The 25000-nt window shown below is 43.7% G+C and overlaps 3 protein-coding genes across 11 annotated transcripts in view; 2 read left to right on the top strand and 1 right to left on the bottom strand.

Moving 5' to 3' along the window:
- Window positions 1-12794, top strand: part of LOC138951193 (uncharacterized) — a 139824-nt gene extending 127030 nt beyond the window's left edge. For 2 of the 4 annotated variants that reach the window (XM_070322844.1, XM_070322847.1), the window contains 4 exons: window positions 5639-5820; window positions 6339-6866; window positions 10278-10633; window positions 11433-12794. In XM_070322844.1, coding sequence (XP_070178945.1) covers window positions 5639-5820; window positions 6339-6866; window positions 10278-10633; window positions 11433-11842 — 1476 coding nt within the window. In that variant the 3' untranslated portion in view covers window positions 11843-12794. Of the gene's footprint in view, window positions 1-1206; window positions 1312-2953; window positions 3089-3708; window positions 4342-5638; window positions 5821-6338; window positions 6867-10277; window positions 10634-11432 lie in introns of all 4 variants that reach the window. The other 2 variants (XM_070322846.1, XM_070322845.1) reach the window with 2 other exon arrangements.
- Window positions 1-25000, bottom strand: part of LOC138951192 (uncharacterized) — a 521013-nt gene that overhangs the window by 204159 nt on the left and 291854 nt on the right. The gene's annotated exons all lie outside the window — the stretch shown is intronic.
- Window positions 1-25000, top strand: part of LOC138951188 (uncharacterized) — a 433764-nt gene that overhangs the window by 384690 nt on the left and 24074 nt on the right. The window lies entirely within an intron of this gene.

The following is a 25000-nucleotide window of genomic DNA, read 5'->3' as shown; positions in this document are numbered from 1 at the left end:
CCGGCAAATGTTATTAGCATATGGGTGCACCAGTCCACCCTACCCCGCTGTTGCTCTTGACAAAGGTTATGGGGCACCCAACGGTTACAACGTTTCCTTGGGCCACAGCAGCTGTGAAAACTACGAGTGAGACTTCACGATTATATAACTCTTCATTTTATATAATGTATTTCAGCGTATATCATTTTTGGGTCCATCTCAATCAAGGAATCTACCCTGGAAACGTTTTCTGGGGAAACGATTGTTGCCATTCGACCACAACGGTCAACGTTTTCTAACGTCCACGCGCCAGTAATGAACTGTCTGAACCACCTAAAAACAGTGGCTTTCGATGAAGATTGATTTCTAAAACATTATTTTACATTTAAAAAGCACTATTAAAAAGAGTTTCCCTGGCAGCAACCATAATACATCACAGCTCGAAAATCTCTTCGCGAAAAGTCAACACTGCTGTCAGGAGACCCATCACCCTTACTGGACATTTTATAGCATTGAACGAAGACGGTTGCACGGAATCAAGTAATTTGTGTTGACACAAGTCTTCCCAAAACTGGTCTTTGATGAAATGAAAAAAGCAAAGTAGTGACTTCATTAGTTTGCCCAGGTTGCAAATTATAATCAGTCCCCCTCGTACTAATGCAATACAATAGGGGCTTACGCTTCATTGGTTTACATGTCACCGGCTGTTCAGTTTATTCTTTAGGTTTCAGTGTCATCATTTCATCATTTCTTACCGCTCATTGTAATAAGGCTCCAGTGTCTTAACGCAAATGGGCATTCGTTTCCTTCTGTCCCCTCTTTTAAGGTTTCTTGCAAAGCAGAAACTACATGGTGTTTGCATGTTATACTTTTTTGAAGACGTCTCTTCTCTCGTGGTCTGTGAAGTGTAGAAATGATTATGAGGCCTGTCAGTTTGCTGTCTGAGTGCTCTGAGCACTGTAGACATGATTATGAGGCCTGTCAGTTTGCTGTCTGAGTGCTCTGAGCCCTGTAGAAATGATTATGAGGCCTGTCAGTTTGCTGTCTGGGTGCTCTGAGCACTGTAGACATGATTATGAGGCCTGTCAGTTTGCTGTCTGAGTGCTCTGAGCACTGTGGACATGATTATGAGGCCTGTCAGTGTGCTGTCTGAGTGCTCAGGGCACTGTAGACATACAGCACGTACATTCTCACAACAACAGAGGACACTCGCAATGTACTCTCCAGGCGTGCTGCCGGTGCATCAGGCAAGGGGGGTGTGACTGCCGTGCGAACTGCAGCTGCTGTACCAACTGTGCTGCTCAGTGCTGTTCGAATTGCGCCGTTGATCTGGTACGTCTTGGGTAGCGGTGTACTCTCTCTCTCTCTCTCTCTCTCTCTCTCTCTCTCTCTCTCTCTCTCTCTCTCTGTCTCTCTCTCTCTCTCTCTCTCTCTCTCTCTCTCTCTCTCTCTCTCTCTCTCTCTCTCTCTCTCTCTCTCTCTCTCTCTCTCTCTCTCTCGCTTTCTCTCTCTTTCTCTCTCTCCAATAGTTTTAAAGGATATTAAGATTTTCAACAAGATTTAACGAAAGAAGCGTTACAAGACATGCGGTTTATAGAACCGTCTACTATTTTATCGTGATGGCCACAGGTTGTAGGCACATTAAACAACAAACAATAACCAGCCAACCAACCCATCTCTGTCTGTCTATCTCTGTCTGTCTATCTCTGTCTGTCTATCTCTGTCTATCTCTGTCTGTCTATCTCTGTCTGTCTATCTCTGTCTGTCTATCTCTGTCTGTCTATCTCTGTCTGTCTATCTCTGTCTGTCTATCTCTGTCTGTCTATCTCTGTCTGTCTATCTCTGTCTGTCTATCTGTCTGTCTATCTCTGTCTGTCTATCTCTGTCTGTCTATCTCTGTCTGTCTATCTGTCTGTCTATCTCTGTCTGTCTATCTCTGTCTGTCTATCTCTGTCTGTCTATCTCTGTCTGTCTATCTCTGTCTGTCTATCTCTGTCTGTCTATCTCTGTCTGTCTATCTCTGTCTGTCTATCTCTGTCTGTCTATCTCTGTCTGTCTATCTCTGTCTGTCTATCTCTGTCTCTCCTGCCCCCCTCCCCTCCCCCTCAGCTCCTACACGGCCGATCTAATCTGTCAATTTGTTGGGGGTCGTATACATGCATTGTCCGTTTCAGTGTCGATAAATGCAAATAGACTGAACATTCCTCATTGATGACGATCGCAACAGCCAAGTTGATGGTTGAGTGTTTGGGACCCCGCCACCTGCTTGATAAAGAGAAGAGATGTTCCGATCTCCCGGATCACTTTATTAGCATACCTGCTTGCCCCTCCACCCCCTCCCCCCTCCCACTGCCCCCATTTTGTGGAGATAAAAATGGTAAAGATCCTGAAATCCATGTCAGTGAATTATAGAAACATGAAAATACCAAGCATGCATCCCACGACACAGAGTAGAGTATAAGTATATGGCCGACGCAACATACGGCCAAGCACATTCAATCCTCTTCGTGCAAAACCATGAGTGAACATGGGCGTTTTGGTCCACAAGCGCACAGGAAAATGAAATAATGTTTAAACATTTTTTCTGAGTACCATGTGAGGAAACACGTTCACATACTATTGCATGGCAATAAGGTGAGTCACACTATCTAAAACAACGCTATGACAGAAGTGACGGTCATAATTATCATGCACACAACTCATTATTATGAACAGCGCTATGACAGAAGTGACGGTAATATCATGCACACAACTCATAATCATGAACAGCGCTATGACAGAATTGATGGTAATATTATGCAAACCACACATATGAACATCGCTATGAAAGAACTAGAAGTGACGGTAATATCATGCATAGTAGTAGTACATACATGCACAGTGCTAGGACAGAAATGACAGTAATATCATGATCATTACATTTAATGAACAGTGCTATGACAGAAGTGACGGTTATATCATGCACATCACACAGGGACCGGCTGTGGAATGTGCTCCGCCGTGCAGTACCTCTGGGTCACCGGGGAATCAGGCTGCCTCTCCTGCCCCGCCCTTGATGGCAAGATCACAGGAATCAGAGGACCAAGTGTTAAGGTTGTCAGACCATGAGGTAAATTCATCTCGGAAAAAAAACCACCCACCGAAACCTCATATTTTAAGACTTGAAGTTATGTTTCAAATGAATAAGGTGCATTCTCATTAGTTTGACTCTTTTTGTGTTGTTGTTGTTGTTGTTATTGTTGTTGTTGTTGTTGTTGTTTTCCTTGTTTTTGTTTTTCATTTTGAATTTACATCATATAGAGCAACTTTAAAAAAAAAAATTATCTGCTGTGTTGTAGGCAAATATTGTGTGAACCACCAACCAGACATAAGTCCCTATTTGTGACCCTCCACCACGAAATGAGTCGCATGTCACCTCACGCGGTTCTGCGCTAGGCTTAATATAAGTCCGGGGAGTGTCTGGTAACAGTGTGAGGGTCACCTTAGTCACAGGCTTATAACTCAATCAGTTTTCGCTCTTTTCTAAAACGGTTTTCACCACTGGATAGAGCATAAAAAACTCTTCAGGAAAATGTAAAAATATGAAAATCATGAAAAGGTGACATGCGACTCGTTCCGTGGTGGAGGGTCACATTTGGTGTCTGTATTTTCACCGTCTTCATAGTTGACGTAGGTTGTGAATGATACTAGAAGTGAGCAGACAGTACATCATCATGTCTTGGATTCCAGAGAGAGTTTCTCAACGCCTGGTTCCCTCACCTTGAGAGCGAATCATACATAATCCCCCCGGCTCACATGGACACTGTGCATGAGAGAATGGCATATACCGGAGAAAGTGAGAGAATCCAGGTACTGAAAACACAGCAACAAATAGACATAGATGAGAGTAGAGAGGTCAGGGACACTGTCCGCATAGACAGAGTGCTGAAAAATGTCCACCACTGCATGAATCAGATAAAGGACAAAGCCGCGAGGGAAAAAGAAATTATGGTAATTCTGACTCAAGCTAAACTTGGTGTATATGGTGCTGATACCCAAAGCATCTATACTGGTGCAGCCGCCAGGAACACGAACAGCGTCAAAGCAGAGCCGTTGAACCTGAAGGAGGACTTTGTTGACCTGATCGTCATACATCGCGAGCGTGGGATAATGATGGCGGCAATCATACCTCAGACAGAAGACGACCCCCTTGCAGTTCAAGAAGAACTAAAGAAGGCCGCTGCGTACCTGAAGCAAGCCAGAGATGTTGTGAGGCGCTCTGTTCTGGGTGACCTGGTCACACAGCCAGCCCTCCACCAGGCCATTGTCCTGCCCGACACAACGAGACGCTGTCTGGAGGAGGTGCTGGGAAACATGAGCGATGTAAGTTAACACTTGACCTACACTCGCTCACACACGCAAAAACAGACGCACGCAGGAGAGAGAGAGAGAGAGAGAGAGAGAGAGAGAGAGAGAGAGAGAGAGAGAGAGAGAGAGAGAGAGAGAGAGAGAGAGAGAGAGAGAGAGAGAGAGAGAGAGAGAGAGAGAGAGAGAGAGAGAGAGAGAGAGAGAGAGAGAGAGAGAGCTTTGTTCACCAACGTAAAGTAAGGGCTAGTTCATAGCGCTATGCTCTTAGTCCACACACTGTGTGCAGTGTCCGTCCGTATGTCCGATCACAAAAATTAACGTTAAGATTATCTGGGATGATTTTGAAGCTAGACCTTTAAACATTTTCAGACTTCTGGTATGTGATAATCTTCCGATTTGACCCCGATTCGATTGACCTTCGTCAAATGTTGGGGTCACAGCGGGGTCATGCTCTTCAACTTTTTAAGTTGAGTTTTGTTTCAGATATTTTGGAAACAAAGCCTCCACATTTCCCACAATTGTAGGTGTTATTAAGCAGCAGACATGACCAAAATGTAGCTTGTTTCGTAAATGTTCACAGTAATAGCATGGACATGTTTGCTGGACAAGATGATCACCACTGAACATATCTGGAATATTACAGGTCACACTTTTGATCAAGTTTTTGTCGATTATTCTGATGCCAACGTTTCTCTTGAACATTTAATTTATGAAGCTGAAAGTGAAAGAGGAATTTTATATTGTTTTGTTTTTTATTGGGGTAAAGTCTTAAATGTGGGTTAGCTCACAGAGGTTATGAACAAACAATCTTTAAAAACAAAAAGGGTCTTATTGGGGGAGGTCGGGCATAAAGGGGGTGGTTGTATAAGAAGGGAGGGACTCTTGTGGGAGGGGTGGTGGCGGGAGTCTTCCATGGGGGAGGGGGGTCCTAAAAGGTGGAGGGGGTGGCGGGTTACATTGTTGTGGGACAAGACGAAGGCGAGTCAAATGAGCATTTGCTTTTTATTTTTCACTGGAGCTCTAAGAACAGTGCCATGGAATAGTAGACGTCATTTTTTTTGTCGCGAAAACGACGTCACTTGTACTTAACGTAGCCTAATGCGCGTCACCACAAACGGGAAACTATTTTCCGAAAAGATGGTTTGCTTTTGTCCAGAAAGTTGTCTTTTAGGCTGGTAAACACTAAAGCAGGAATGAAGAGATTTCCAACTCAGGTAGGCCTAATGTTACACTGTCTGTGTGTGCATCGTGTATTAAACCACCCCTTGTGCCATTTCCCGCATTGTTTACAGTCCGTGTGTGTTGACCTCAGTTACAGGAGTTGCAGGAAGGCCTCAGCGTCGAGTCAGGTCGGAATGTCAGCCAGGTATGTCTTTGTGAGGACGACATGGCTGACCAGACAAGGCTCGACGCGTGGTGGAGGGCGAGCTTGGAACGGAATGAGGGCGGGGACCATGCCATGGATACAGCTACCTACACACAGTTGGTTGCCAGGTACTGTTGCATAGCTGTATCAACTATCATATCGGTGAAGCGCACGCACGCACGTTTATTATTACTTGGCCTAACGTCATCTATCTTTCTTTCTTTGTTTCTCAAGACCCCCCCCTCCCCCCGACCTCTCTGTCTCTCTGTCTGTCTGTCTGTCTGTCTGTCTGTCTCTCTCTCTCTCTCTCTCTCTCTCTCTCTCTCTCTCTCTCTCTCTCTCTCTCTCTCTCTCTCTCTCTCTCTCTCTCTCTCTCTCTCTCTCTCTCTCTCTCTAGTCATCTACTGTAATTTTTATGCCTTAAATGACATGTTCAGATGTGTATTTTTGCATAACCTTTCGCTTACATTTACACGTTGCGTGTGGGTTGGTGCATGTGTGTGTTTGTGTGTGTGTGTGTGTGTGTGTGTGTGTGTGTATGTGTGTGTGTGTGCGTGTGTGTGTGTGTGTGTGTGTGTGTGTGTGTTGTGCCTGTGTGTGTGATATAATTATACCTAATAATGTGTGTAAATGTGTATGCTGACAGATTCTCCATACCACTGACAACGATTGAGCTATTCCTCAGCAGACAGCCACGACTACAGCTGTGGACCCAGGGCCATCTTGTTCACGCTGTTGGAATGGAGCATGGTCGACCAACGACATGTATTGCTTTGTTCCCGCAGCAGTTTCAAGTCTTGGAGGAGCCGCCAGACGACTACGACGTGGACGTGAAAATCCTCTGGGGCCCGACGGGCACTTCAAAAAGCATAGTCTTGATAATAAAAGGTTTGTTTCTGCTGAGGAAGGGCTGCGCCACAGTCTTCGTTCTTCAGACGAGTGATGATGGCGCTGCTGCTGCTTACCTTGTGGGTCATCAGGTGAGAGAGACGGCCGGACAGGGAGCCGGCAGCGTGCAGCTCGTCAACATGGCGGGGGTACGGTATAGAGACTATGAAGGACAGTATCACTGGACAGGGGAAGGCGAGAAGAAAGTGCAGGCCTGGGTGGAGGAGCTGTGTCAACACGCACAGACACACGGACGCGTGCACATCCTGGCCGATGAGGCTCAGTGGTAAGAATGACGCTGTACACTGAATCTAACACTGTCTCCTGTCACTCTTGTGTTGGCCGGTGTGGTCGTGTTTGTTGGAAGGAAGTGTGATTATTCACAAATGTTATTATATTCACACCTTTCTATGACGAGGTAACTCGTGTGCTTTTGGTCAAGAAATTCGGAAGATTTATGTGGAAGTAATGGCTCTTTATTTTCAAGTTTGAATAATAGACTGGGACATGTTTATTAGATGTAGAATGTGAATTCGGCAACTGTCACGGCGGTGTGTACTGATCAGTGATGTCATCAATCTGTCTGATCAGGCGCCACCCTTTCTTTGTCTGCCATTGGAAAAACTTGGTCAAGGTAACGAAGAGTGGAGCGAAATAACGTCATTCTGTTTACGTCATTATTAATCATTGCGTCATTGTATTTCAGGTTCACTGTCGCGGGCGCAAACCGCGGGCTTAGAGAAAATAAAACAATTCACTCGCACCGCGCCTCACACACAAGTGCCCACACACTCTCACATGATTTGCACCTCACTCATAAATTGTAATAAAATCTCCAAACGTAAAACGCTTTAGGGTTCAGATAGACAGGAGAGCAAAAGGGAGAGAGAAAAAAGAATGAAGCAAAAAAAACAGTTCATCTATTTATAAGATTAAATTCAACATGTAACCAACAAACAGTTTACAAAACAATCAATCAAATCACACTCCAGTGGCCTGGTGGGTTCTGAAGAACGAAGAGCCACACAAACTTAGTATGCAGAATTGTTCGATGAACATACAGTACGTTGGCCACATGAAATACCAGTTAATATATGAAGGAAAAAAAACAAATCGCGCACATCAATAGAACTGTTTCAGTGTGTCATTACACTGCCGAACGGCGACCCCCCTTCCACGCAACACCCAAGATATATAAGTAATAACTTAGCCTGTGTGACGGAGAAAAGTCCCGTTATTGTCTGCGACGAATGGAAGCAGACGACGTTACGCAGCGCCTCGCTGACGAAGAACAGCCCCCACAGACGTTGCTCACTGACGTCCAGTGTGGAGGTCTCCGCCTGACGATCCTGCGGAAAGTTGTATAAGGCGAAGGCAGGAGAAACCCGGATCCATCGGCCTGTAACTCCTCCTAAGATGTCCACGGGTCGGGATCAACAGTTGTCCTCTTGTGATGGACCCCATGGCAGTAGTAGCAGCAGTAGTAGTAGCGTAATACTGGTGCGACCATTACCTATATCGGAAAAGTGTGTCAAGACTTTCCGACCCTACGATTTCCCGAGTGCCATGCGGGCAGAGGGGAAACCGTAGATCAGCATGAAAACCCTAAACATCATCACAACATCAAACGCCACAATGGCAAGTTATAACCTGAGTTATGGATTCCTATCCATGCCATTGCATAAATTCCAGCGTCAATTCTATCAATAAAATATAAAGAGAAAAATATTATAATAATTAAATGTTTCAAACACTTAATACAATTTTCCTCTCGCTGATCATCACAACAGTGACCATACAATCTACCAATAAATTGTCACAGCTTCAACTCGAAAGTTGGTGGAAAAATTATCATAAATGCCAACACACAAGTCGACAAAAATATATCCACCACAGTAATTGTTATGCATTATACAACATAAAAGTTGACCTTTCTAAACATATTATTATTTAGAATTATTTTAATTATCAGAATACATATAACTGACTTATCAAACCACTGAACCACTGCACAATTTAAGCATATCAACGCTCGTCAATTACTGTTAAAATCCATTCTGATAAAAGGACTCGGTTCATGAACTTTTGCACTAAACAACCCACGGACAATGCATGTCACTATCGTAGGAAACTTGCTTTTCTTCCCGCACAAAATAACAAAAGAACAGCTAAGGGCTGCACTCTTTCACTGACCAGTGGTCACACCAACAGTCTTTAATACCACAGCACGAATTCTACACCCGCAGTGCAAGGTCTTTCATAACAATGATACCCAGCTACGAACGCGTGCTGTCAGCAATATTAACTCAGTGCAGAAGCACGGAATATGTTGAACCAGCAATCTTTCGGATCACTGAACTCACTAGATAGCCACTCTTTCTTTTGTTCATTCACACACACAAAAGACGTCCATGCATACGACAGCAAACAAATACCCGCCTGCCATTTTCCACCCATTCCATGCAGCATATTTAAGAGGAAAAGAAAATGTACAACTTACTTTGCAGTTCCGAGGGACATACAGTGTTAAATTTACCGGCCTCAATGATACACGATTTTACCTTGAAAAACTTACGGAAAGCGTTCAATAATCATGTTGTTCTTCTCCTGTTCCCAGTAAAACATTTTATAATATCATTGGTTGACGAGGGTAGGGATAAACTAAACTCACTAATTTAACCTCACCTGCAGTACATTGCAGAGTTGTCGCGTGTCGCTGGTGCTAAGCTGCCGACATCTTTCCGCCTTACCAACTGGAATAGGAATGACTTGTCTCGCTCACCTGACCCACGATTTCAACGAACAGTTCTCAAACGGGAGGGAAAAAGTGCAGAAATGTTTCCACCCCGATCTACGACGCTCCGTTTGGCGACACTATCTCCTCTACACCAATCTTTTCGCTCTCGCTCCCTTCGTATTTGATGGTTGGGTTTGCAATTTACGGGCATTTGATTAGCTAGTTATTCCGTGGCGCGACATTCACTATGATTCTTATCCTGAACAGCAATCTTTGTGACTTCCTTTTTGCCAGGCGTTTTTGTTTTGTTTTAATCAGTTTCGTAATTTCAGGTGTAATCATGCACTGACACACCTTTTTTTTTTTTTTTTTTTTTTTTTTTCTCTTTTTTTTTTTTAACCTCAGTTGCATGCAGGTTTGCTACTACAATTATTTTTTGCCTTTTTATTATATTTTGGGTTTTTTTGTTTTGTTTTTTGTGTGGCTTGGAGCAAACCTTCTTCATAGGTCTTTTCTTTTCAAATGTGTACAATTTTTAAATCAATAAACCTTATCAGTAAACTAATATGTTCAAATAAATAAATAAATAAAAATAATCATAACATAAATTTATTCCTAATGTTCAGCTCAGTTTCCAGTACACCAAATCTTTTTTAACACTCAACTTATACCAGGCCCCTGAGGGTTAAGTCCCTTTGAAAAATAAATAATATTTCAAGGGGTGTCCCATATCTAAATTTACTTATACACATTTTTCCAATCAAGATTAAATGGGTAAGATACTTAAACATTTCATGTGTCAAACCATTCTTATCTCGCACTGACACACCTGTCTGTTCTGTTGCTGTGACGTCATTACGAAGATCTACACTGCGTTAAAACAATAGGTGTGTGTGATAACTATAACACACCTGTCTGTTCTGTTTATAAACACTGACACACCTGTCTGTTCTGTTACAGTGACGTCATCGCAGAGATCTACCGGGCGTTAAAACAACGACACGTCAGGTTCACCCTGTGGGCAGCAGGCGTTAAGCTAGATGTACCTGCCGACATGAAGCGTCACGTCCGCTACCTGACGCAGCCCCTGAGAAGTCCACCTGCTGTGGTGAGAGAGGTGGAGCAGGCTGACGATATGAAGAGAGGAACGGTCCCGGCCTACACCAGGCCGCCAGTGTCCGCACCGTGCGACGGCCCACCTGTCCTGACGGTTGATCACTACCCCGGTAACAGACAGGGACATAAGGGTGGCTGGCCATGGCAGTGTGCACGGTGCGGGGAGCTGGTGGCAGACATGCTGCGAGATCTTCGTGTCGGTCAGTACACCTCTGTCTGTCTGTCTGTCTGTCTGTCTGCCTGTCTGTCTGTCTGTCTGTCTGTCTGTCTGTCTGTCCGTCTGTCTGCCGGTCCGCCTGTCTGTCTGTCTGTCCGCCTGTCTGTCTGTCTGTCTGTCTGTCTGTCTGTCTGTCTGTCTGTCTGTCTGTCTGCCGGTCCGTCCGCCTGTCTGTGTCTGTCTGTATCTGTCACTCTGTTTGTCTGTCTGTACATCTCTCTCTCTCTCTCTCTCTCTCTCTCTCTCTCTCTCTCTCTCTCTCTCTCTCTCTCTCTCTCTCTCTCTCTCTCTCTCTCTCTCTCTCTCTCTCTCTCTCTCTCTCTCTCTCTCTCTCTCTCTCTCTCTCTCTCTCTCTCTCTCGCAATGCAGTAAGTGTCAGTCAGGTTGGTGTACAACATTTCAATGACGTCATTAAACTTACAAGGAATGTTGGTATTTACGTCATTTACTGTGACGTCGTTACATAATATCGTCACAAGTCTGCCAAGGTGAGGTGTGGAACACTAAATAATATAAAATTGTTTTTCCTATTTCCAGGTGGTTGTGGTGCTGCTGATGTAGTTGTAGTCTCTGTTCACGTGTGGCTGTAGCCGGTGTTGGTGCGGAAGTTAGACATAGGTCATCGTTGTTGTTTGTGTCGTGGTTGTCGTTGCTGGTGATGGTGTCGTCGTCGTTGCTGTTGATGTTGTTGTTGGTGGTGTTGTTGTTGTTGTTGTTGCAATCGGTGTGGATGTGTCTTACACAACGACGATGTAATGTTGACGGTGTGTGTGATGTTTCAGGTTGCCAAGACAACGCTCCCCACGGGCAGGGCGGCCTCACCTTCAGCGACGTCTTTGTGCTGGGTGACATGAAGTGTGACACAGACAGACCGGATGATGACCTCTTGTCACCAGCACCCTTCATCCGGGGCCTCGAGTCACGCGGCGTCCCCACCCGTAAGGTGGCTCATAACGACACAGAGGCCGTTAGACAACTGGCTGAAATGACGTCAGGTCCCACACAGAGAGCGGCAGGTAGGGGTCGAGACGAGGCGGTGACGGTGGCCAATCAGGACACAGTATGGGGCTTGGAGAGACACGTCGTCGTCTACCTGGACCATGGTGGTGGTTATGCTGACACTAGCGGCCGCCTGAGATCCATGTCGCGGTCCACGGCCCAGGTGATCTGGGTGAAGAAGGTTAGGACATAGACAGCGACACTGAGTGACACCCACATCTCGTCACCGCCACCACCACCTGTCTCGACTATACATCCCGCAACGTCCAGCGATGTCTAACAACAACAACAACAACAACAACAACAACAACAACAACAACAACAATAACCGTTGAACTGAAATTCAACATTTTATTAAATCAATTTACTGAAACTCAGCAATACCTGTCCTTACAACCTGCCGCTCTCTGACAACTACGACGACAACATCATCCTCTACCACGACATCCACCATCATCCGCCACCATCACCACCGACAACAACAACCCGAGTGACATTTTTATCGTTTTAAAACACGGAGAATAAATTCACTCAACACATCGCTTGTTCTTCACTGACAAGCGCATAATTTCATTTATAAATAGCGTCATCAAGAAATGACGTCACGGACAGACAGTCCATTTTCTAGGGACAGTGGAATGAACATACTAAAAAGAGAGAGAGAGAGAGAGAGAGAGAGAGAGAGAGAGAGAGAGAGAGAGAGAGAGAGAGAGAGAGAGAGAGAGAGAGAGAGAGAGAGAGAGAGAGAGAGAGAGAGAGAGAGAGAGAGAGAGAGAGAGAGAGAGAGAGAGAGAGAGAGAGAGAGAGAAGGAACACATACAGAGACAGAGATGGACACAGAGAGAAACGGACAGAGAGATGGACAGAGAGGTGGACACACAGAAAGCGAAAGGTGTGGGGGGGAGGAAATATCATTTTGATACCATACGTCTACCGCAGAGAACTTGGATATTGTTTTTGGATATTTATCTGAAAATCAACAAATACTGTGATATCAATCCAGTGTCAAAACTCTTCCGGTTGCATAGCAACACATAAAATATAGTGCAGTTTTGTTTGTGTATGAAATAGCTGTGTACCATTCTGTGAATTGCATTTTCAGTCCTTTAAATGATTAATACATTCTACGTATGATGAATTTGAAATCTTGTTTTCTTCATTTTCGACAGTTCATCTGCGCGAGCATGTGTGGGTGCTTTGATGTGTTTGTGTGTGTGTGTGTGTGTGTGTGTGTGTGTGTGTGTGTGTGTGTGTGTGTGTGTGTGTGTGTGTGTGTGTTGTACGCATCTCTCGTTAAAAAAAGAGAATTGTTTTGCTCTTCTTTTCTTTGCCTTCATTTCGCTCCATCCCTCTCTCTCTCTCTCTCTCTCTCTCTCTCTCTCTCTCTCTCTCTCTCTCTCTCTCTCTCTCTCTCTCTCTCTCTCTCTCTCTCTCTCTCTCTCTCTCTCTCTCTCTCTCTCTCTCTCTCTCTCTCTCTCTCTCTAGAGGGAAAGACTGGTTATATGGATTGTTCCTTATTTGGACCACCTCAGCTCTGAAAAAAATAAGATGAGCGCTCATAAACATTTGCATTCGCTACAGTTATATCCTCTCCAAAAAATGTGCGTCTGTCCGAACAGCCGTTATGATGCACATAACACCGTTAGTCTGTTACACCTTTGTTACACATTGGTAAGAAGGGGGTGGGGCGCAGGGTGGTGGTAAACTCTTAATGTGACGCTTAAAGTCGATTAATTTTGGGAAGAAACAAAAATTCGAAACAAAGAAATTGCTATATCAAACAGCTTAAACTGTATTCATTATATATATTGTTGATCCTGTGTTTAACGCGGGAACAAAGTATATTGGGAACATTTAACAGTATATAGGTGTGGAACGCGTCTAATGTGTGCCGGGCCGGATCCAAGGGGGGAGGGGGGAAGGGGGGGAGTTCCTGTTGACCAAGTACCTCCTCCAAGGGTTAAACAAATAAACTCATGACAAATGCTCCCAGAATGCGCCAGATTTCACATATTTTAATCTAATGTTTTCAGGAGTGGGGGAGGGATGTTTCAGGAGTAGGGGGGGGGATGCTCCCTCGCACCCTCAACCCTCAACTAATGTACCCCTACCACAACTATCACAACTAGGACCCCCTCCCCCCCCCTCCCAGTTCGTGTAATAATGATTGAGAAATCTGCCTTTGATTTCAAACAAGTGGTACATGTTCATGACATACACAAGTCACGGCATAGTATATATCAATGTAAAGCTTATTGATTGCTCTATATGAAAATATGTTAGATTTGTGAATTATCTTCCTTTGGTCGTACCAGACAACAGTTATTGCCCTTTTTTGGAAAAAAAGTGTTTCTTTAAACAAACTTGTGTTTTTTGACACTTTCATACAGCCTGAGACATCCTTCTCTTTAGAGCAGCCTACGTTTTGAGCCAATGTTGTGAAAACACGCGCGCATGATACAAACAAGAGGGATGTGACCCAGATTGTCGACACAAAATGACCACGGGTGACTGTACTTAGCGTTGCGCCCTGACAAAACTAGGAACCTAGGTCGGTTGCCAATGGATTGAGTATTTGAAGCAAGTGTGGCAGTATGCAAGATACAAATCTCAACTTAAAATTAAAAGGTCAAAGCAGAAGAAAACTCCACTATTTCCTCAAATGTACTAAACGTGGTCACATACATAATGCCTTTCTGCTTGTCCACTGCACTCTTCAGAACCATTAATAGTGCAATATTATGGTTTTACGATGGTTTGTCCATGATATTGTAAGCAGTACCACCAACTATAGTGCTGAGTGTGTGTGTGTGTGTGTGTGCCTTGGCGCTATTACGCTCCCCGGACAGGAAACAAACAACACGTACACAACTTCTTGGCGTGAAATTAAAGTGGGTATCAGTAAGAAAACAAAGTGCTCCAAATCCATAGCCCTTCCCCGACAGTTATAACTGTATCCCCACACACACACACACACACACACACACAAACACACACACACACACATACACACAAACACACACACATGCACACAAACACACACATACACACATGCACACAAACACACACATACACACAAACACAAACACACACACACAAACACACATATTCAAAAACACACACACACACACACACACACACACACACACACACACACACATATTCAAACACACACACATACACACACACACACACACACACATACACACACACACACACACACACACACACACACACACAAACACACACACACAAACACACGCATGCACGCACGCAAGTACGCTTACACTAAAACAATCAACACACAATACACACAGACACATACACACAGACACAAACACGCAGACACACACACGCTAACACACATATTCAAACACACACACACACACACACACACACACACACACACACACACACACACACACACATACACGCAGATCCACAGACACACTAACACTCCAACCCCCTCTACCCCTCCATCCACACACAAACGCACACGCATGCACGCACTCACGTACGCTGATGCTGAAACAGTCAACACACACACACACACACACATACACACACAGACGCACACACACACTACACACATGCACACACACACACACACACATATATACTGTCACAAAGATGTGAGTAGCATATTTGTGAGGTGAAACCACGTCGTGTTTTTAACCTCCCTAAATAGGGAAGGGCGATGCGTAGCTGACCGGACTGGCGTTATTCACGTGTTTTGTGTGTTCCACGCAAAACTGGCTTTAGCTTGAGATGAGCTGTGTTTTGAGACATGTAGCTGGTCTGGGGTAAATAACGACACAGCGTTTGAGATTTTCAACCGGGAAGGTTGTCGGCGCGTGTCAGACTTGTTCTGGGAACAAGTACTCTTTCAAGAGACGGGTCTCTTAAAGTAAATGATTTACTATGTTGTATATTATTGACGTTGGAATACATAGCTGGAGTGTAAAGGTTAGTGTATACAAAGTGCATTAAATCTCAGTGTGAAGCGTTGAGAGAATTCTTGATGTAATTGTATCACGGTTTTTCATGGGGAATTTCTTGAACATAATTGCTACGCATTTATGTTATGTTTAAGACGATCATGCTTTGTATGGGGAGTGTTATTCATATAAGACCCTACTACGGTCAAATAACACCGAAGTAAAAATCTAAGATAAACAAGGAGGTGCCAATCACATTATTGAGTTAGCCCCGTTCTCTCCGTACGAACTATGCCCGGGAGAGGATTTCCTACGTCCTCTTGCGAGACTTGCACGGATCGAACTTATCAACTTCCACTCTCTCACTCAAATATGTGATAAAAATACAAGAAGAGTGGTTGGAACTAGTTTTGAACTCCCAATATTTACTTGGGGGGAGCTCTAACCCAAGGCCTGCCGTGGGCTCGTGTCTCGAGACCCCGTTGAAGGATAAGACAAGAACCAGGAAAGACTTGGCCAATTGGAACTAATTAATAATATAAAATAATTTCACAAAACAGAACAAACGTAGGAAACAGTTACAACACAAACTCGCGTCTGCTTTCACCGCCACGACACACAATAAATGTTGTCACTTTGTACTTTATTGCTTAATATAATGGCAGCTAATACACATACGTACAGACAAGACGAGTTCTCAGAGGATTGGTGGGCTTCAGCCTGAGCGTACAATATCTCTGTCAGGCGACAAAAGGGTTAATCCCATGCTAGATCATTCTCATACATCCACAGGGCACTCACTGACCCCAATACTAGCAGATCACACAACCATCCTTTTATCAAAAAATTCAATACACTGTCCTCTTCACAATGCCAACTATTACAAACATCCCTACCATGGACAATGTCATCACAACTTCCGGTTAAAGTTTGGATTACACTATACGGGTAGAGCACACTTGACGTTCACAACAGTCACAAAATAATGATTACCGAGAGAACCCCGTAAAACAATAAAACTAGATCTAAAATAAAAAAATAAAAATAAAAATAAAATATAAAACTGAACCTGAACTGAATCTAAAACTGAATCTAAAAGCTGAAAAAACCCCTTAGGAAAGAGTAGTCTACAAACGACGTCTGCTCCCTGTAAACACAAAAGCACACACACCCAGGGTACATTACTGCCTGTTTCACAGTGGGTATGTACATCAAGGTATTACAACCTCTTACCTGCTTTCTCTGTGTTGGAACATAATTTTCTTCACAATGTCTGTCGTAATTCTTTCAATGCAACTCATTAACAAAGCTAACACTACATTAATAACACATTAATGCCATCTTGTTCTTCACTGAATTCAACTATAAGCAAAGGAAAGGATGTACGAACCTCTTCTCATGTCTCTTCTCTCGGTCACGCTACCTCTGACCAAAACATGCAAACCGCGGCATCCTCCTCCATCTGCAATTATTACGGAACTATCAATAGCGACTAAATTAACAATTTTGATTTCCTGTCGTATCCAAGATGTTGTCATCTCAGATTACTGACTGACTTCACTATGAAATTAATACTTTTCCCGGAAATCTACCACAATTTATGTTTTATCATAGTACACTTTCTTCTAATACTGTGTACAACACGGTTCCACAACATAGTCTCGGCTGTCACATCACGCTTCCACTTCAACTCTTAATCTTTCCCTTTTTGATCCCACAACGTCAAAAATAGACTGTCTTTCACAACTCAACTAAAAGTTCAATTTTCTGATCAATCGTTTTCAAACCCATTCCTTATAACTACCAACATAATATTCCCCCAAAATATCATCCTATTTTACCAATATACCTGTGATTAATCATCAATTTTCATCAAAAATATAATTTGCACCGGCGCCATCCACAAACAGGCTTTTCGCACAACAAGCACCACTTCAAATCCAACAAATTTTCATCCTTAATCTCACCATCGATCATACAAATATAAAATCAAAATTACCTCCACGTCTGGCATCACAATCTACCACATTAGATCATCGGATGCTGCCAAGAATCTCTATTTCTTTCCCGATTCTTTTCTCAATACTACGCCAGCATGTCTTCTCGACTTCACAGTCAGGCGGAAAAGGAACATCTTCGCGCGCGTCTCCAATCACATGACCCAAAAATACTCTCCTGCCAAAAACCTAAATCCTTCAGTACTCGTGATTCAAACCACTTTCCAACTCACAAATCCTTTGTGAACTCATACCCTGTCGATCAAAATACAATCTTAGTAACACAAAAACGTATGTTGTTGTCAAAACATAATTTGCAGCAAATCTACATTTTAACCTCAGCAACGCAAAGGGAAACCAATCCCTTTTTTGACTAACGTAGTTGTTTCCCCTACACCGCAAATCCCTCGCACTTGGTTACACATAGATTAAGTATTAGTTTGGATATTGAATCTGTACGGAATGTGAACGTGGAATGAACGAGAATGTATGAGTGGCACATGAACGTTTGGAAGAAGAGATAGTTTTAGAGAATGTTGTATTAAGACTTGGTTCAATTCTTTAGGAGTTTCCATGAGGGATTTCCATGGCGTGTAAGGGAGGGTCCTTACACGGGAGAAGCGCGAGACGATGGTGGCGAGCAAGGGACTACATCGGCGCAGATGACTAGACGAGGGGAGTCTTCATCGTTACCGGTCGTGGCTGACGACGGTTGCTTACGCTACTGGCGGAAGGGTTTCTCGGGAAGAAAAGTGAAAGGGGTGTGTTGGCACCTACGGTGAAAGGTGTGTGTTGGCATCTACGGTGGAAGGTGTGTGTTGGCACCTACAATGGGAGTTTTGGGAATTCATTATTCTGCGAGGATTCAGCAATACAAGGAAGTGAACTGGCGACATGCAGTGAGCCGTGATTCGAACTCGTGAGTGTCTGTCGGTGCCTTCTTTTGTGCGTTAATCTATATTTGAGAAAGTAACCTTATAATATGTATTTACATGCATTGAGTGAAAGCTAAGAGGTTGTGTGAACTGTGTGTCGAAAAGTTGATTTGTATTGATGTGTTTGAAGTGAAGAAGTATATTATTTTTTTGGTTGAGGAAATAATAAGCCTGCATCCTCCCAAATTCTGTTTTTGAAGTGTTTGGTGTGAAAAGGGTAGAGACAGTGCAACAGGGCAGAACACGTACATGTATTTCACATGCAAACCACTTCGTGACATATACATACACACACACATACACACACACACACACACACAGATCCACAAACACCCTAGCACTCCCATACCCCCTCCCCCTCACACACACACACACACACACACACACACACACACGTGCACACACACACACACACACACACACGCACACACACACACAAACACACTCACACACACACAAACACACACACACACATACATACACATACACACACACACACAGATCCACAAACACCCTAACACTCCCATGCCCCCTCCCCCTCACACACACACACACACACACACACACACACATACGCAGACGCACCAAATCCCCCCCCCCCCCAACCTCCGGTCACCCTCTCCCCCCACCCCCCCACAAACACACGCACGCACGCATACACTTTAACACACACACAGATCCACAGACACACCAACCCCCACCCCCACTCGACCACCTCCCGCAACACGCACGCACACACACACACAACACACACACACACACACACACAACACACACACACACACACACACACACACACACACACACACCACACATACATACACAGAGACAAAGATACAGAGAAGGACAGAGGCAGATATAGTTATAGACAAAGAGAGACAGAGGCAGATAGTTATAGACAAAGAGAGACAGAGGCAGACAGTTACAAAGAGAGACAGAGGCAGATATAGTTACAAAGAGAGACAGAGGCAGATATAGTTACAAAGAGAGACAGAGGCAGATATAGTTACAGACAAAGAGAGACAGAGGCAGATATAGTTACAGACAAAGAGAGACAGAGGCAGATAGTTACAAAGAGAGACAGAAGCAGATATAGACAAAGAGAGACAGAGGCAGATAGTTACAAAGAGAGACAGAGGCAGATATAGTTATAGACAAAGAGAGACAGAGGCAGATATAGTTACAAAGAGAGACAGAGGCAGATATAGTTACAAAGAGAGACAGAGGCAGATATAGTTACAGACAAAGAGAGACAGAGGCAGATATAGTTACAGACAAAGAGAGACAGAGGCAGATAGTTACAAAGAGAGACAGAGGCAGATATAGTTACAAAGAGAGACAGAGGCAGATATAGTTACAGACAAAGAGAGACAGAGGCAGATAGTTACAGACAAAGAGAGACAGAGGCAGATAGTTACAGACAAAGAGAGACAGAGGCAGATATAGTTACAAAGAGAGACAGAGGCAGATATAGTTACAGACAAAGAGAGACAGAGGCAGATATAGTTACAGACAAAGAGAGACAGAGGCAGATATAGTTACAGACAAAGAGAGACAGAGGCAGATATAGTTACAGACAAAGAGAGACAGAGGCAGATATAGTTACAGACAAAGAGAGACAGAGGCAGATATAGTTACAGACAAAGAGAGACAGAGGCAGATATAGTTACAAAGAGAGACAGAGGCAGATATAGTTACAGACAAAGAGAGACAGAGGCAGATATAGTTACAGACAAAGAGAGACAGAGGCAGATATAGTTACAAAGAGAGACAGAGGCAGATATAGTTACAGACAAAGAGAGACAGAGGCAGATAGTTACAAAGAGAGACAGAGGCAGATAGTTACAAAGAGAGACAGAGGCAGATAGTTACAGACAAAGAGAGACAGAGGCAGATAGCTAAGAACAAAGAGAGACAGAGGCAGATAGTTACAGACAAAGAGAGACAGAGGCAGATATAGTTACAAAGAGAGACAGAGGCAGATATAGTTACAGACAAAGAGAGACAGAGGCAGATAGTTACAGACAAAGAGAGACAGAGGCAGATAGTTACAGACAAAGAGAGACAGAGGCAGATATAGTTACAGACAAAGAGAGACAGAGGCAGATATAGTTACAAAGAGAGACAGAGGCAGATATAGTTACAGACAAAGAGAGACAGAGGCAGACAGTTACAGACAAAGAGAGACAGAGGCAGATATAGTTACAGACAAAGAGAGACAGAGGCAGATATAGTTACAAAGAGAGACAGAGGCAGATATAGTTACAAAGAGAGACAGAGGCAGATATAGTTACAGACAAAGAGAGACAGAGGCAGATAGTTACAAAGAGAGACAGAGGCAGATAGTTACAGACAAAAAGAGACAGAAGCAGATATAGTTACAGACAAAGAGAGACAGAGGCAGATATAGTTACAAAGAGAGACAGAGGCAGATATAGTTACAAAGAGAGACAGAGGCAGATATAGTTACAGACAAAGAGAGACAGAGGCAGATATAGTTACAAAGAGAGACAGAGGCAGATAGCTAAGAACAAAGAGAGACAGAGGCAGATAGTTACAGACAAAGAGAGACAGAGGCAGATAGTTACAGACAAAGAGAGACAGAGGCAGATATAGTTACAAAGAGAGACAGAGGCAGATATAGTTACAAAGAGAGACAGAGGCAGATATAGTTACAGACAAAGAGAGACAGAGGCAGATATAGTTACAGACAAAGAGAGACAGAGGCAGACAGTTACAGACAAAGAGAGACAGAGGCAGACAGTTACAAAGAGAGACAGAGGCAGATATAGTTACAGACAAAGAGAGACAGAGGCAGATATAGTTACAGACAAAGAGAGACAGAGGCAGATAGTTACAGACAAAGAGAGACAGAGGCAGATATAGTTACAGACAAAGAGAGACAGAGGCAGATAGTTACAGACAAAGAGAGACAGAGGCAGATAGTTACAGACAAAGAGACAGAAGCAGATATAGTTACAAAGAGAGACAGAGGCAGATAGTTACAGACAAAGAGAGACAGAGGCAGATAGTTACAAAGAGAGACAGAGGCAGACAGTTACAGACAAAGAGAGACAGAGGCAGATATAGTTACAGACAAAGAGAGACAGAGGCAGATATAGTTACAAAGAGAGACATAGGCAGATAGTTACAGACAAAGAGAGACAGAGGCAGATAGTTACAGACAAAGAGACAGAAGCAGATATAGTTACAAAGAGAGACAGAGGCAGATATAGTTACAAAGAGAGACAGAGGCAGATATAGTTACAAAGAGAGACAGAGGCAGATATAGTTACAGACAAAGAGAGACAGAGGCAGATAGTTACAAAGAGAGACAGAGGCAGATAGTTACAGACAAAAAGAGACAGAAGCAGATATAGTTACAGACAAAGAGAGACAGAGGCAGATATAGTTACAAAGAGAGACAGAGGCAGATATAGTTACAAAGAGAGACAGAGGCAGATAGTTACAGACAAAGAGACAGAAGCAGATATAGTTACAAAGAGAGACAGAGGCAGATAGTTACAGACAAAGAGAGACAGAGGCAGATATAGTCACAGACAAAGAGAGACAGAGGCAGATAGTTACAGACAAAGAGAGACAGAGGCAGATATAGTTACAAAGAGAGACAGAGGCAAATATAGTTACAGACAAAGAGAGACAGAGGCAGATATAGTTACAGACAAAGAGAGACAGAGGCAGATATAGTTACAGACAAAGAGAGACAGAGGCAGATAGTTACAGACAAAGAGAGACAGAGGCAGACAGTTACAAAGAGAGACAGAGGCAGATATAGTTACAGACAAAGAGAGACAGAGGCAGATATAGTTACAGACAAAGAGAGACAGAGGCAGATAGTTACAGACAAAGAGAGACAGAGGCAGATAGTTACAGACAAAGAGAGACAGAGGCAGATAGTTACAGACAAAGAGAGACAGAGGCAGATAGTTACAGACAAAGAGAGACAGAGGCAGATAGTTACAGACAAAGAGAGACAGAGGCAGATAGTTACAGACAAAGAGAGACAGAGGCAGATAGTTACAGACAAAGAGAGACAGAGGCAGATAGTTACAGACAAAGAGAGACAGAGACAGTCACTGACAGAGACACACAACTGAGAGTGAGACAGGAAGAGAGCCTGGAGAACGAACGAACACGCTGTATTTTGTTAGGATAGGGCCTACATGTTTAATCACAGGACTGTGTCTGACAACCTGCTGCCCCCCCCCCCCCCCTCCCCCTCTTCCCCGACACCCTCATTGTCTTCCCCTTTGTTATATTTAGTCAAGTTTTGACTAAATATTTTAACATCGAGGGGGAATCGAAACGAGGGTCGTGGTGTATGTGCGTGTGTCTCTGTGTGTGTGTGTGTGTGTGTGTGTGTGTGTGTGTGTAGAGCGATTCAGACTAAACTACTGGACCGATCTTTATGAAATTTGACATGAGAGTTCCTGGGTATGAAATCCCCATACGTTTTTTTCATTTTTTTGATAAATGTCTTTGATGACGTCATATCCGGCTTTTCGTGAAAGTTGAGGCGGCACTGTCACGCCCTCATTTTTCAACCAAATTGGTTGAAATTTTGGTCAAGTAATCTTCGACGAAGCCCGGGGTTCGGTATTGCATTTCAGCTTGGTGGCTTAAAAATTAATTAATGACTTTGGTCATTAAAAATCTGAAAATTGTAAAAAAAAAATAATTTTTTTATAAAACGATCCCAATTTACATTTATCTTATTCTCCATCATTTGCTGATTCCAAAAACATATAAATATGTTATATTCGGATTAAAAACAAGCTCTGAAAATTAAATATATAAAAATTATTATCAAAATTAAATTGTCCAAATCAATTTAAAAACACTTTCATCTTATTCCTTGTCGGTTCCTGATTCCAAAAACATATAGATATGATATGTTTGGATTAAAAACACGCTCAGAAAGTTAAAACAAAGAGAGGTACAGAAAAGCGTGCTATCCTTCTTAGCGCAACTACTACCCCGCTCTTCTTGTCAATTTCACTGCCTTTGCCATGAGCGGTGGCCTGACGATGCTACGAGTAAAATGGCATTGCGTTTCATTCTGTGAGTTCGACAGCTACTTGACTAAATATTGTATTTTCGCCTTACGCGACTTGTTTTTATAGATAACGAAGTTAAACCAAGCACTGACTGGGTCGAGTAACCTTCCAAAGTCGCCCTTCTTTTCGTAAGGCCCCCCCCCCCCCCCAAAAAAAAAAAAAAAAAAAAAAAACATTCGACCTATCTACCACGACAAGCACTTCAATGTTGAGACGTCAACATGAGTACATCACGCGGCACGCGGATGTCTGTTATCGAGACGACATGGGTGCACGTATCATGTCGCCCTGTCATTGTTATCAGTCCTCAGTCTATGACGGCTTACTAGTGCCAAAACCTCATAATTGTCTTTATCAAGGGAAAAATAGTAATTTTACCTGGATAATTACAATTTTCACGTGTTAATTACTAAATTTCCCGGGAAAATTACTAACTTTCACCTGTCAATTACTAATATTTAGTTTTGGCTCACTTCTTGACGGATTGCTAGACTAAGTGCCAAAACTAAACTTAGTAATGTTCCCGTGAAAAATACTAATTATCCCGTGAAAATGAGTAACTAACGAGTGAAAACAGTAACTGACAGCGTTAATTAGTCATTATCACGTGATAATGGGTAACCCCAGGATTTGGCACTAGTAAGCCGTCATAAGCTGTGTTTGTGTGAAGCCGTCGTCCAAATCACAGTGGAGACTTGTAGAGAGCTGTGAAAGGTTGATTGTAGTGTGTTAAGTCAAGCTGCCGTCCAACTCACAGTGGAGACTTGTGTAGAGAGCTGTGAAAGGTTGATTGTAGTGTTTTAAGTGAAGCTGTCGTCCAACTGACAGTGAAGACTTGTAGAGAGCTGTGAAAGGTTGATTGTAGTGTTTTAAGTCAAGCTGTCGTCCAACTGACAGTGAAGACTTGTAGAGAGCTGTGAAAGGTTGATTGTAGTGTTTTAAGTCAAGCTGCGGTTCTAGGCTGCGTTTTGTGTTTTAACTGTGCTATTCTTTGTGAGACTGTCTTCAGCAGTGTTGTGTCTCAACCGGTACTTGTATTCCTTCCTTCCATGTCGTCATTCTTCTCAGTGATTCACACTCCGGACTCTTGTTTATCACTTCAATCTGGCGTAGGTGTGAAACGTTGAATGTGCCCACCCAGCCCCCAGCCCCTAGCCCACCCAGCCCCTAGCCCACCCAGCCTCCAGCCCCTAGCCCACCCAGCCCCCGCCCCTAGCCCCTAGCCCACCCAGCCCCTAGCCCCTAGCCCACCCAGCCCCCAGCCCCTAGCCCACCCCAGCCCCAAGCCCACCCAGCCCCCAGCCCCTTGCCCCCCCAGCCCCTAGCCCACCCAGCCCCCAGCCCCTAGCCCACCCAGCCCCTAGCCCACCCAGCCCCCAGCCCTAGCCCCCCCCCAGCCCCTA

The sequence above is a fragment of the Littorina saxatilis genome, linkage group LG16 (genome assembly GCF_037325665.1).
Source record: "Littorina saxatilis isolate snail1 linkage group LG16, US_GU_Lsax_2.0, whole genome shotgun sequence".
Taxonomy (NCBI): Eukaryota; Metazoa; Mollusca; class Gastropoda; order Littorinimorpha; family Littorinidae; genus Littorina; species Littorina saxatilis.
Note: the sequence above shows the minus strand (reverse complement) of the source record. Positions and strands in the feature narration are given on the sequence as shown.